The sequence below is a fragment of the Macaca fascicularis genome, chromosome 8 (assembly GCF_037993035.2).
Source record: "Macaca fascicularis isolate 582-1 chromosome 8, T2T-MFA8v1.1".
NCBI classification, from domain to species: Eukaryota; Metazoa; Chordata; class Mammalia; order Primates; family Cercopithecidae; genus Macaca; species Macaca fascicularis.
Window position 1 is genome coordinate 128,083,463 of NC_088382.1, and position 15,077 is coordinate 128,098,539.

At 40.3% G+C, this 15,077-nt stretch overlaps 1 protein-coding gene and 1 long non-coding RNA gene across 22 annotated transcripts in view; one reads left to right on the forward strand and one right to left on the reverse strand.

Annotated features, from left to right (window-relative positions):
• Positions 1–15,077, reverse strand: part of SAMD12 (sterile alpha motif domain containing 12) — a 471,810-nt gene that overhangs the window by 286,205 nt on the left and 170,528 nt on the right. For 12 of the 19 annotated variants that reach the window (XR_012416609.1, XR_010577464.1, XR_012416611.1 and 9 more), the window contains one exon: positions 7,780–7,909. Coding sequence is in view for 14 of the 19 variants with exons in the window: in XM_065519549.1 (XP_065375621.1) it covers positions 7,780–7,909 (130 nt within the window). In the remaining 5 variants the exon portion in view is untranslated. The remainder of the gene's footprint in view (positions 1–7,779; positions 7,910–15,077) is intronic. The other 7 variants (XR_012416612.1, XM_065519550.1, XM_073999331.1 and 4 more) reach the window with 1 other exon arrangement.
• The window catches only part of LOC123575315 (uncharacterized), a 41,677-nt gene continuing 40,353 nt past the window's right edge, over positions 13,754–15,077 (forward strand). For all 3 annotated transcript variants that reach the window (XR_006700610.3, XR_012416615.1, XR_012416614.1), the window contains exon 1: positions 13,754–14,048. This is a non-coding gene — a long non-coding RNA (uncharacterized lncRNA). The remainder of the gene's footprint in view (positions 14,049–15,077) is intronic.

Below are 15,077 nucleotides of genomic sequence, written 5' to 3' on the forward strand. Positions count from 1 at the left end.
AAGGCACTCTTATTCGCTGTCACCGTGTTTTTTATTTCCAGTATTTTCTTCTGATTGTCTATTAGTTCCACTTCTCTGTTACATTAGTCATCTGTTCTGGTATATAGTTTACATTTTGCATTACTGCCTTTAACATATTAATCATATTTACTTTAAATTTCCTATTTGATAAACCTAACATCTGTGTCATATCTGAATCTGGTTCTGATGATTACTTTGTCTCTTCAGTTTGTTATTTTCTTACCTCTTGGCATGCTTTGTAATTTTTTGTGTGTGTCTGAAACCTGGACATGTTGTATTTGGTAATAGGAACTTGGGAGGAGGCGTTTGGGGATATCCAATAAATAGTCCACTAGAACGAAGGAAGGGACTGGGAGATAGCATTATGCTTCATTGATGCCAGGAAGCAAGAATCTAATGGGGGCAGTCATCAGGAGCTTTCTTCAGCAAGAGTTTCTAACCTGGGAACCTAAGCAGGACCTAGGGGTGTGTTTCAGTCAAACTTCAACATAAACTTTCTTATTAAACTTTTCAACTACCAACTTACTGTGATAAGTCTTACCATAGAGCCTTACCCTGGGAACTAGAGATGAGATACCTAAACCAGATGAAGAGAACTAAGGAGGGCTTTCTATAGGAGGTGGTATCTAAAACTCAAGCCAGAAGAAAAACTGAATTATTCAGGTGAATGGGTGGGTGTCAGGATGGTAGTGAGTATGACATTTGCGAACTCTTCAAAGTAGTTCAGTGGGCCTTCAGCTTGAAGGAGGAGGGAGTACAGGCAAAACCAAACACCATCACCATCACCCCTATCACCACCACCACTGACAACAGCCACCACTACCACCACTGCCACTGCCACTGCCACCATCACCGCCACAATAATCCAACATCTTGAACAGAAAAACAGACTGCTTTTTAAAACTATAAAATGCTCATCCCTGGAGGTGTTGAAGCAAAGGCTGTCCAAACACACAGTAGGGATGTCAGAAAGGGTACACAGGGGGACATGCGGCTATATTGTAAGGGGGACACTCAGCCTCCATTCTTCCTATTCCCTTGTGGAGGGACTTCCTGACTAATGCTCTTGGCCTCTCTCCTGCCCTCCATTTGGTACTCATTCAGCCCAGTCCCATGTTCTGTCCTCACTTGAGACATGTGTTCTGACCTAGTCTGCTTTCTGCCAAGCCTTAAAAGAGGCAGTGCTCAGTTGTGGTGGTGACTGGGATGATCCATTTAGAGAAGAAACATTCTTAGTAAATAAATTTGTCTACAGATATAAATTACACTCTCCGAAGACTTTTATCAGGAATGGAGCTGGTATTTTGAGGTCCATTGACCTACCACTTGTGTTTATTTCTCATTGAAAGGGTCTTTTTTTTTTTTTTTCTTAAATTGACCCCATAAATCTTTAGATAACATCTAAAGTTGTTTCCAACACTCAGAGGTCTTTTCCCCTGGATCATCAAGAAAACAAAGTTCAGTACCCTTGGTTTAAAAATGCTGAGAAATAAATTATATATTTTAAAGTTAGTAAGTTTATAATTTGGAAAGCTAGTAAGTGTTCCATTAAAAGGGGTTAAAATGAAAAATCAATGGCTCTATTGGAAAACTAGGAGAAACAACTTATGCTCTAATCATATCAGAAACTTTACTATGTAAATATAAAATTATGCTCAAGTTTCAATAAGAGTATAGAGCAGTTGTTCTCACCCATAGGTGGGAACTGAACAATGAGATCACTTGGACTCGGGAAGGGGAACATCACATACCGGGGCCTATAATGGGGAGGGGGGAGGGGGGAGGAATTGCACTGGGAGTTATACCTGATGTAAATGACGAGTTGATGGGTGCTGACGAGTTGATAGGTGCAGCACAGCAACATGGCACAAGTATACATATGTAACAAACCTGCACGTTATGCACATGTACCCTAGAACTTAAAGTATATATATATATATATAAAAAAAAAGTATAGAGCAGTTCACACAAAAAAGAAATGTGAAAAAACAAATACAAAGATATAGGAAAGCAGAACACAATATCCAGACGGGAAGTGATAAAGATGAGAAAATGTGTAGATAATGCACTGGATAGTTAAATATGTCTACATTTTGTTTGGTTATACTGGATTCTACTAAGTAGTATTCTCCTAAGTGCATTACAGAAAGTAATTATTCTAGTTCTTTTGACATTTGTTAACTACAGACCCCATTGGTCTCTACAGGGAACTCTAACCATAATAAAAGACTTGGAAGACAATCGCAGAAGGATCAAGGAATAGAACAGCTCAGAAAAATCAGCACTGGAGAGAACAGTGTAAGCAAATGCATGGAGCCACATTCCAAGGGTCCTAAAATGATAGTGATTTTTCCCTTTACTCAATAGCATATGCAGAACTGTCCAATTTCAAGGTGCTACATCTCAGAATATTTTTTCAAAGGAAAAGAAGTACAAGTGGGTGATAGCTGCAGCATAAAAAATGGACCAGAGGCATACATCTATTTTGCAGGTGATCATTTAGAAATATGATAAATCAATAGGAATCATTTGTAAGCGATACTCATATGACAACTATTTATTCTTGCAGACATCTAAAGGATACCCATGTTTTGTCCATGAAGTAGACCAAGGAAACCCTTTATACATTCAAAGCAGCTTTTAAAAAATATTTTATATTCTGGGGAGCTCTGAGTGCTTCACCTCTGAAAACAAGTCTTTAAAGTTGGCAGGGGAAGGAACCCTTCACAGACAGAGGATTTGAAGCCGAACGAGATGAGGTGATGTTAGCAACCACCACAGGAAGAAACTTCAAACCTGAAGAGATGCTCGACTGTGCATAAAAGAATCTGAAAGTGCCTGTGAGCTTACACCTGGCCCCAGTAGAGTCTCCTCATCAGCATTTCAAGCCAGGCCTCAGAAAACTAGGGACAGAATCTTGCAAGCACAGAAACATACACAAATTTCTTTGCTTCAAACCTAATCTCATGATTTCAGTCTATATATCCTAATGCTTCTCCAGTGTTCTAACCATCTTGTTCTTTTTAAAGTGTGCTTCTGCAGGGAGTTCATGCTACTAGTACAGCAGCACCCCCCTTAGCTAAGGTTTTGCTTCGTGCAGTTTGTTACTAGTGGTCAACTGTGGTCTGAAAATAGATGAGTACAGTACAATAAGATATTTCAAGAGACAGAGAGAGATATTTATCTAATTATTATTATGGTATATTATTATTAATTGTTCTATTTTATCATTAGTTCTTGTTAATCTCTTATCGTACCTAATTAAAAAAAATTATCATAGGTATGTATGTGTACACTATATAAATAGTGTTTGGTAATATCTATGGTTTCAGACATCCATTGGGCGTCCTGCTATGTCTCCCTTGCAGATAAGGGGGGTCTACTGTAGCTTCTCTTCTGATTAAACACATCTGCCGCCAAAGAGCAGGTATCTCCTGGGCACAATAAAATTACCAAAAATTTTGATATTGCAAAAGATTTTGAACACTGATAGGTTAAAATATGTCTAAAGTTTTCTTAGACTTTGAAGCACCTAAGGGAAAATTTTGTTTAGAATTTAAGGTTCTTCAAATAAACACAGAAACAAATGTTAATATAGTAGAACTCTTTGTACAAACAAATACAGACAATTTAAACAACTACTGAGGTTAAAGGGTAATTTTCAGAAAAGGTTAAAATCATGACTGTCATACAAATACGGAAGTGAACACATCTTTAAGATTTTAATTTAACTTATTAATGAGGAAACTGGCAAGATGTTAAAACCAGCTCAAAGGAGAATCTGAACAGCACACACAATTATAGATCAGGAAGACTGAAATAAATGTGTAAATGGGAGGTAAAACTCACCTTTTCCACAGTGGCTAGGGAAGTCAACTGAACCTCTATGGAACAGAATTTGCATGTCAATGGACAAAAATTATATTGTATTACTCTCTGTTATCTATAACTCACAGAGTTATAAAGTTGCTCCCTAGAATCAAAGAATTAGATAACCCAAATGTTGTGCTATAGATGACAATGCATAGCTTTCCGTGGAAGCACAATTTTTTCCCTACATGGATCACGATTATTTTATTTACCACTATATTCTGAAAACCTGGTATATGGTAGATAGTCCATAAATACTTGCTAAAAGGATGAATGAATGTCCACTATATGAGTCATTAAGCTAGTCATTAAGTTAGGCCCTTCACATTCATCATCCCATTTAATCTTCCCCCAAATTCTTTAAGATAAATATTATCATTTTACTGACAAGAAACTAATGTGTGGCATCATGTGGCATCATGTTTCTATTACATGTCAAAGGCTGGGGTAGAGGGCAGGGAGGATTTGACTCAGACCTATGTGCAGAAAAGCTCTCTCTGTTTTCTTCTTCTTTTTCTCTCCATTTAATATATGTCTTTTTTTATTTACCATCACTGGACCACGTGCCTCTAAACCAAGAGATGTTTGTATACAACACTGATATAACATGCTTCCTCAATGAGCATGATATAGGAGATCCTTGCTTTAAGAAAAATAAAAGAACAGCAGCACTCAAGAGAATCTAAGCATAAATAAGAGACACATGAACAATCTTTTCTTCAGCCTTAAAGAGTAGCACAGGACATTTACCAGCCCAGAATGTTTTGTTTCCCATAGATGCTCCTTTCCCTCCTTTCCCAGGATAATAAAGCTGGATGAATTCAACATTGTGTGTATCGTTTTGTTATCACAGATACCATCAGGACAACACTTGGAAAAGAGCAGCAGCTCACATGCATTGTATGCTCATTGTGACTGTGGACTACCTTCATAGCAATACTATGAGGTAGATACTATTAGCATCTCCTCCTCTGCAGGTGAAGAAAGCTGATGTGCACCCAGCAACCTTTACAAAATCACAAGGCTATGATGTAGCTCTGGGCTGCGACCTGGTACTTGTAACCATTCCCCTGTCCTCTCTAAAGCCACTCTCTTGTCTGCATAGCCTGGTGAGGTTTGCTCTGTCATCACATCTTGAGTTTTACAAACCTCTTTGCCCTTTTCATCACAGCCTCCAAGAGTACTGGGATTCCCACAGCTTCTAGCATCATAGGGCTGGTAAATGCACACTGGCTGAAGTCCTGAAAGCTATTTTCTGGCCACTTGGCACTTGTGATCATTTGGGTATTTTGCATTCACTCTTAGAGAGGCAGGGGCCAGAGAACAGGGGAAGAGAGTGGTCTTCTGAGGTTTCAAACAGGTGAATGTCAAAAAGATGTAGACCAAAAGTTAATCTGAAATCATTCTCTCTGTTCCCTAAGTCCCCAAATAATTCCCTGCTTTCTTCTTCTTGCCAGAAAATAGGCTGCCCTTAAAAGGAAATAACAGCATGTTTTTCGACACCTCCAGGTGAGTCCTGACATGAATAATAGCACAATGCCAGCATGGAAAAGGAGTCAATCAACGGTTAGCTTAGTGGTTTACCTATATTATTTCATTTAATGTTCACAATGTCTCTCTGAGCCAGGTACTATCATCTTTATTTTGGAGATGAGGAAGTGAGGTTAAGTAACTTGCCCAGGTTAAGCAGCTTGCCAAGATCCCAAGAAAGTTATGATTTCCCAATACCAGGTGTGTTTCATGAAGACCAAGTCTGCCACCAAAAACATATGACAACTGTTTGAAATACATACCTCATTTCCACACTCCTGTCCTCATGTCACTTAGCAGAAAACCTTGGGAAGTGGGACCATTTATTCCATACGCACTGAAGCATGAATCTTTATTTCTGAGGACTGTAAGGCTCATCCTCTTCAAACCATTATAAATGCTTATCCTTCCCTCAAGGGGACCTCATAATTCTCACCCCTAATAAAAGATAACACTGCTTTCAAATAAGATCATGAAAAAGGCTTTGCCATTACTATCGCACAGGCATTAAGAAACATTAAGCAGCCATTATCTGATGAAGGCTACCATAATCAGGCAAATGGTTACTAACTGATTGATTACGTTTAGGAGTAGAATAACTGACCCTAGATGGGCTTTTCTTATACTCTTAAGGGAGGAACTAAGAAAATGAAATGTAGACACTTGGAATCGAAGCTAAGTACCCACGCTGCCTTCCGAATTTCATAGATTTCATCCAAAAGGGCCATTGGCTCTAGTTGGGAGTGGCAGAGAAGAAATGCATAAAGGACCCTTTTTATATTTAAAATAGAAGGATTTTACTCTCTTGTTTGTTAACTCAGCTTCAGCTACAATTGGGTGTTTTCCCTATATATTTAGACATATCAATGTGGTCGGCAGGAATCTAGGATCATCTAGCTCAGCATTGTTTTAAACATTTAGTGCTTAAATGTTTTAAAAAGTTTTTTTTTTTAAATCAAGTTTTCAAAATCAATCAAGTTTTCTGTGTGTTTCAAATATATACAACAGACATAAAGGGAGCGGCTTTGGTTCACACACCCGCCTCTACCCAAAGCACACCCATGTCCCTTTGGCCACATCCATGAAACACACTTAGAAGACCACCGACTAAGACCTCTTCTAAGAAGGTGAACTGACCTGCCCTAGATCTCACAGATACAGCCTAAGAGCGGAACTGCAAAAATAAATACTTTCTGCTTAACAAGTCCCTTTTCATAGTAATGGGGTGAACAGACCAAGAGAGATTAGGATTTGTCATGATAGAACGTATGGGTTTGGAAAGAGGTTTGTCATCTAGAGTGCTCAGCTATTTCATGACAAGTCACTTTACCACCAGAGTGAAATCATTTTCCCAGAAAAAAAGATCTGGACTAGAAACGACTTATTAACATTGTTTCCCCCTTGAAGCTATACAGTTTTGGTTTACAGAGTGTATCCTCAGTCCTATCTTTCACTGCACCATTTGTCAAAGGAAAAGAGAAGTGTTGGCCACATACAAATAGAATCTTAGGGTGAAAGGGCAGGCAAGGTCTGGAAAAGCCCCCTTACTCTGATGGGCTACCACAGTGGGCATATTTGCTCCATCTTGCTCACTCTGTCCCCCAATTGAGAGACTTGATCTGAAGGTCCTTTATGGTTCACTATCCTGTTCTATTTTCTGCTTTCAAGTACTTATTGACCTCCACATGTAATATTTGAACACCCTTGATCTAAATGGAATCGTAATCTGTGCCTTGAAAGTATTCATCCCAAGGGCAGAGAGTTAGTATTATTATATTCCATTTCGGAAACTTGCAACATTGCTAGGTGCAGATACTAGAAGATGGTCAACAGGGAAACAGATGCCCAGAGGACAGGAGTGTCAGGGAAACTGACTTTTCCCCTGGACTCTTTCACGTGATTGGATACAGGTATATAGCTCACCCAGTCAAAGAAGTCAATATACATTAAACATTTTTTCTTAAACATTTTTTAAAAAGCATTTTCCTACTTAGAATCCTTTTCTCCTTAGAAGATCTACATAGTGATTCCATAGCCAAGTTCATGTGAAAGACTTCCTTCTTTCCTTTCTCTCTGATTGGTGTGCTCTTATTTCCTCTAGGATCCCCCAATCCTGCACCCTGATTCTCATATACTTTTACAATGGATGCTCAAAATTCACAGTTTTCTATAATAACCATGTATGTTTGTTAAATAGCATGGCTCACATGGATCTGGAATTTATCACCCCTTTGAAAGTAAACCCATGTCAGAAAATTTCAGCAAGAAGATATTGTTTCATTGGTAAGGGTATGGGAAAGGCCATCATGACTGGGAGAAAGAAAGGGAGTGAAATATCTGGGATACTGCATACTTTACCAGTTATGTCATGCTGTTTGAATGACTCACTGTAGATCTGATACTGATTCGGACAATGTTTCTTCAACCACTTGCAGACATCCTGCTGGGTCCATAGAGCCACCGGTTTAGACAGCTTCACTGTAGCTGACTATAAATAAAGAAGGAAAAGAACATCTGTCAATGCTGGCCCCATGCCTAGGAGGACACTCTAGTTAAAAGTCTTAAGAATGTGTTAAAGGCTACAGACTGGATTCCCCAAAGATAAATATCTAGTTCTTGTCTTCCTCCTAACCTCTGCAGACCTTCTCAATACTGCTGTAAAGTACAAAGAAAAGGTCCAGGTGGAGAAGCTGTGAAAATGATCTAACCATCTCTGCTGAGAAAAAATGCCAAGGAATCCCTAGGAAGTAGTGTTTTTTAATGAATACTCTAGCAGAAAACAAGGGGTTGCTAAGCAATTAATTACATTATAGGGGAGAAATAGCTGTGGCCCCAAGTGCGTTTCTTTGTATTCCAAGAAGGTATTTATCTCTTGCTGTCCCTGACTTTTCTAGAGCCTAGTACAACACTGGCTCCAGGAAGTGCTAATAATAATTTTAGGAATGAATGTTATTGGATTTAGATAACTGCATACTAAGAACTGCAAGTCTGCCTGGGGGCTCTGGACTTAGGGTGGCCCTGAAATGGTCAGGAGCATTAGTTATACCAAAGTGGGGAAGCAAAAAGTCAATTCCACCAGGATGTGGAGAGCAGTAATAAGATAATGGGGGCAGTTAGGCTTTATACAGAAGCCAACTAGTCAAGGTCTTTTTTTTGTTCATTGGATTTTTCAGGGAAGTATTAATGAGGAAAACACACACACACACACACACACACACACACACACACACACACACACACACAGAGGGAGTGAGAAGAGCTTAGCCTTTGACAAATGATGGATTACAAATACATTTATTAGTGAATAAGCATCAATTTCATGCCAGATGATGGTCTCCCTCAGAGATCCCAGGAATTTGGTTTTGGACAGATTAATGCTTCACTATCTAGAATTTTTATCATGCTGGATCAGTTTTTGCCAAGAAAGTAAAGCCATCCTATCGGAAGCTGTTTGAAGGCTCCTGGGTGGTACAAGGACGTGGCCATTATTATCCCTGCACTTCACCATAGGCATCATTTCCTTCCACTTCTCTATCAAATCTTTCAGATTAAGGCAAGGGGAGAGCCTTCATTTGGTAGGAGTGTGATTGTAACACCTGCTGACATGTTTGTTGTTGTTGTTTCCTTGGCAAAGAAATGGCTTGCTTCAGTCTCAGAATCTTAAAAAAAAAAAAAAAGCAGTATATCTAGCATCTAATAACTTTTAAAAACTTTTTAGTACATTTAAAGTTACCCTTTATTTGATGGCAAATAAATTATGGCAAAATAAATTTTATTTTCTGTAGCAATATCTTCTTAGCTTTCTAAATAAATTTGAGTTTAAAGAAACAACTATCCCAGAGGCCAATTTTTAGTAAAAAAAAGAAACAATGGTGCAGATGATGAGAGAGTCATAGTGAAAACAGTGGAAGCAATATGGAAGTGATTCAAGGTTGGAAAGCACAACGCTCATGTGTTTTTTTTTATTTGTATATTTCCAGTCATATGAGTCCTTAGGTCATAGCTTTCACAATAATCACAATGCAGATCACTTTTTATTTTGTACTGTGATATTTTTCTTTTATTAATTGTGGTAGATTGTGTTTTCCAAAGATGATTTTATATATGTCCATATATTCATATATGTATGTTTTCATATAGACATATATACACATACATATGTATCTGCTTTTCATTCAACGGGACTGACATTTATTTCTTCCACTAACATGTGGGGTTGATGCTCCCTCTGATTCCATTTCAGCAGGGTATGTGACCTTCCTGACCAATGTAGTACAGTGGAATTGATGCTATGTGACTTCTGAGGCTAGGTCATAAAAAAGACACAGTTTCTGCCTGATTCGCTCTCTGGCACTGACCTTTGGAAACCCACCATCATGCTGTGGGGAAGCCCAGGCCACATGGAGAGACCATGTGTAGGAGTTTTGGCCAATTTGCCAGCTAAGGTCTCAGTTGACAGTCATCACCAATGACCAGACAAATGAATGAACAAGCCTCGGATGATTCCAGCCACCAGCCTTCAAATCTTCCAGCCGAGGCCCCCAGATACCACAATAGAGAGTCAAGCCATCTTTGCAGTGCCCTGAGTGAATCCCTGACCCACATAATCCATGAGCATCGTAAACAGTTGTCTAATGCCGCTAAGTTCTGGGGTAAATTGTTTTGCAATCCTAGTAAATGGAATACGTGGTGATGTTGGGAGGGTGAGCTCTGTTATCATTTTGTGTTCCCCAGAGTGTCTTGCTTTCAGCAGATGTCGTGTATATCCACAAGGATTAAGTGAATGAATTAATGAATGAAACAGCATTCACAGACATAGCTTGCTATTTAATCAGCAGTGACTTTCACGTTCAGCCCTTGCTTCTCTACACTGCTGTGTGTTGTGCCTACATGGCTCCTAATGAAACATGCCTGCAGCCCTTCATACTAGGGTAATGGGCTACAGCCATTTTCCCTCTAACCTCTGTGGGAAACCATACTGACTTTGCCTAATTTTGATGAGAGAGGAAGACGTTGGGCATGGAGGGTATAAATGAATAAATATTTTTATTGTTGATGATGTTTAGGTTTTCTTTTTCTCTTTGCTCATCATCACGTCCTTTCCTTTGCACGATTAGGAAACTAGAATTTTAGATCTTTTAGCTAGAAATCACTTACCACAACGTTTCACAAGTCAGCACCTCTGAATCTAGTTCTTTCCTGCTCTACAAATGTTCCTTCAGATTAGCTGAATGAGTTTATAGCTGACACATCATTACCCTGAAACTCTTGCAAGTAAAGCTAATCACATCTTTTGAAAATTCCTGTAAACCAGTCACAGAAGGCTATAAGCAAGGAAGGGAAAGGCAGAAGGATAAAGTTGCTTACACATTAATATACTAAACTTTTTCCTTCTTGGAAGGTCATGCTTTAAGTTGCTCATTTCCTGGGAAAGGGAGGACACTCAGCCTCAACTGGGCTTCAGGTGGAGATTTACCCAAACACACCAAGCTGACCCAGAATGCATCCTCACGAGCCCACCCTGTATGCTTTTTGTCATGCGCATCCCTGTGAAGAGACCACCAAACAGGCTTTGTGTGAGTAATAAAGCTCTTTAATCACCTGGGTGCAGGCGGGATAAGTCCGAAAAGAGAGTCAGCGAAAGGAGATAAGGGTGGGCCAGTTTTATAGGATTTGGGTAGGTAAAGGAAAATTACAGTCAAAGGGGGGTTGCTTTCCGGTGGGCAGGAGTGGGGGTCACAAAGTGCTCAGTGGGGGAGCTTTTTGAGCCAGGATGAGCCAGGAAAAGAACTTTCACAAGGTAATGTCATCACTTAAGGCAAGGACGGGCCATTTGCACTTCTTTTGTGGTGGAATGTCATCAGTTAAGGCGGGCCAGGGCATTTTCACTTCTGTTGTGATTCTTCAGTTACTTCAGGCCATCTGGGCAGACGTGCAAGTCACGGGGGATGCGATGGCTTGGCTTGGGCTCAGAGGCCTGACACTTTTGTTCTAAGTTTTCCTTTTATCATGAATTCAGAGCTTCTGAGGCTAACACTCAAGGAGCTGCTTTGCTTTATCCTTCAGCATATGCTCTTAGTAGGCATATACTAGTAAGAGCATATACTCAAAACTTTAGGCATAGATTTTTAAGACTGTATGAGGCTGGGCACAGTGGCTCATGCCTGTAATCTCAGCACTTTGGGAGGCTGAGGCGGGCAGATCACCTGAGGTCAGGAGTTCAAGACCAGCCTGGTCAACATGGTGAAATCCTATCTCTACTAAAAATACAAAAATTAGCCAGGCATGGTGGCATGCACCTGTAATCCCAGCTACTTGGGAGGCAGGAGGATTGCTTGAACCTGGGAGGTGGAGATTGCCTTGAGCAGAGATTGTGCCATTTTACACCAGCCTGGGTGATAGAGCGACACTGTCTCAAAAAATAAAAATCACTGTCTCAAAAAAAAAAAAAAAAAGTTGGTATGAACCTACAGAAATGACTCCATGTAAACAGGCATAATAAGTAAAATGAGGGGAATAAAGATTCCTACCTTTTGTCTCTTCTTAATCAGATGGTAATAAAAGTATTGATACCATTTATCAGGTGATTCTTAGCCTTGGTATTTTAATAAAATTACTGTTAGTTTGCCACACCTTAAGAGCTGTAATGACTCCAGTTACCCCAGTCTGCTTCTTCTTTTGGGATTCTCAGAGCTGACTTTGATTTGTTCTGCCTGAACTTCTTTTTGTAGCACCCAGGGTCAACCTCAGTTACTCCCCCTTCCATCAACATTTCCTCCATCCCCAACAGCTACCAAATGTTGGGAGTGAATGTCATAATCTGATTCATTTAAAGAGCTTACACTTTACTTCCATGTGCAATTAGAACAACAAGAAGTACATGTTAAACCATGCCAGTTGAATTCAACATATTGTCCCACTGAAGGTGGGAAAGGAGAGGCAGAGCTGTCAACGCCTTCAACCGCCTCCTTTCCTCAACATCCAACCCCTACACTCTATTCACAGCCATCCCTAGACAATGACTTTCTCTGATATGCTGCTGGGTTTTTTTTCCCGCTGTAGGGGCCTAAGCCTAAATAATAATAGTTCATAAAGCAAAGAAATAAAGCATTTCACATTTACTAGAAACAGTAAACTCATAAGAAAAAAACATCTTGCCCAACGGCAAACATTAAAAAAACATTTGCCCCAGTTCTCTTTCTCCATGTTCATGTCTACCACATCATTCTCTGAATTTACAACCCTGGAGACAACTTTGGTTTATTTTGCTGCCCTGAAACAGGCCCGAGGCAATTTGTTATCTTAACCCCTATGCATAGTGACACCAAGCAGAATTCCAGACATTTCCTTTCTGAATTGGTCCTGGCCTTGCTACAGACAAACTGAAAGTGCATTTCAGATGCTTTTCCTTTCTGATGCCTTTCTGTTTTACAGGAAGAACTCACTTTATGCAAAATACACATTCCTGAGAGAAAGGTTGTTTGCAAATTACTTTTTTCTGGCAAATGATTTCTATTTTAATTTACTCTTATATAATAAATTCAGTTATGTTTTACAGTAATTCTGATTTGTATTTAACTGGAAAGGACTCTGAAACATTAAGTTTTAAGTTCTCCAAGGTAAACTTGAAGCTTTTCTGCTAAGTAACAGAATAATTAAATGCTTTAAAGAAGTTTGAAATTGAAAGAACTATTGCAAAATGCCTTTAAAGTTAAATTTTTATTTTGTGATTCAATTATCCCTTAGCTTATCTGCTTTACAATATAAATTCTCTTTTAATTTACTGGGCTTTGATTTATAAGAGAACACTACAATTGTAAGATCCCAATGGTTGTACAAACTCTTAACTAGGTGAGCCCAGTTGGTTGATTATAAAAAAATAGAGAATGCTTAGACTGTTTACCTTCATTGGCAGGACAAAGTAAGCTTTATGGCCAAATTTCAAAAAGTGTAAACATATTTTTAGTATCTCATTATAAGCAAGTGTTTGCAAGCTCTAAGTGTCAGGTCTCTGAGCCTAAGCCAAGCCATTGCATCCCCTGTGACTTGCACGTATATGCCCAGATGGCCTGAAGTAACCGAAGAATCACAACAGAACTGAAAATGCCCTGTCCTTGCCTTAACTGATGACATTCCACCACAAAAGAAGTGCAAATGGCCCGTCCTTGCCTTAAGTGATGACATTACCTTGTGAAATTCCTTTTCCTGGCTCAAAAAAACTCCCCCACTGAGCACCTTGGGACTCCCACTCCTACTCGCCAGAGAGCAACCCCCCTTTGACTGTAATTTTCTTTTACTTACCCAAATCCTATAAAATGGCCCCACCCCTACCTCCCGTTGCTGACTCTCTTTTCGGACTCAGCCAACCTGCACCCAGGTGATTAAAAAGCTTTATTGCTCACACAAAGCCTGTTTAGCCCGTTTGGTGGTCTCTTCACAGGAACGCGCATGACATTTTGGTGCCAAAACCCGGGATAAGATTTTGGTGCTGTGACTTGGATTGGGGGACTTCCCTTGGGACATCAATCCCCTGTCCTCCTGCTCTTTGCTCCATGAGAAAGATCCACCTACGACCTCATGTCCTCAGACTGACCAGCCCAAGGAACATCTCACCAATTTTAAATCTGGTAAGCGGCCTCTTTTTACTCTCTTCTCCAACCTCTCTCACTATCCCTCTACCTTTCTCCTTTCAATCTTGACGCCACATTTCAATCTTTCCCTTCTCTTAATTTCAGTTCCTTTCCTTTTGTGGTAGAGAAAAAGGAGATGCGTTTTATCCGTGGACCCAAAACTCCGGCGCCGGTCACAGACTTGGGAAGACAGTCTTCCCTTGGTGTTTAATCACGTGGAGATTCCTGCCTGATAATTCACCCATGTTTCAGAGGTGTCTGACCATGCAGGGACGCCTGTCTTCGTCCTTCACCCTTAGCAGCAAGCACCACTTTTCTTGGGGGGGCAAGAACCCCTGACCCCTTTTCTCCCTGTCTCTACCCCTTCTCTGCTTTTCTGGGGGGAAAGAACCCCCCAACCCCTTATCTCCATGCCCCGACCCTTATCTCCGTGCCCTGACCCCTTATCTCCGTGCCCTGACCCCTTATTTCCGTGCCCCAACCCCTTATGTCTGCACTCTTTCCTGCTTTTCTGGAGGGCAAGAACCCCCTGACCCCTTATCTCCATGCCCCGACTCCTTATCTCTGCGTCCCGACCCCTTTCCCACTTTTCTAGAGGGCAAAAACCCCCCAACCCCTTCTCTCCGTGTCTCTACTCTCCTTTTTCTCTGGGCTTGCCTCCTTCACTATGGGCAACCTTCCACCCTCCATTCCTCCTTCTTCTCCCTTAGCCTGTGTTCTCAAGAACTGAAAACCTCTTCAACTCACACCTGACCTAAAACCTAAATGCCTTATTTTCTTCTATAATGCTGCTTGACCCCAATACAAACTCGACAGTAGTTCCAAATAGCCAGAAAATGGCACTTTCAATTTTTCCATCCTACAAGATCTAAATAATTCTTGTCGTAAAATAGGCGTGCCTAAAATAGGAGGTGCCTGACGTCCATGCATTCTTTTACACATTGGTCCCTCCCTAGTCTCTGTTGCCAATGCAACTTGTCCCTAATCTTCCTTCTTTCCCTCCCGCCTGTCCCCTCAGTCCCAACC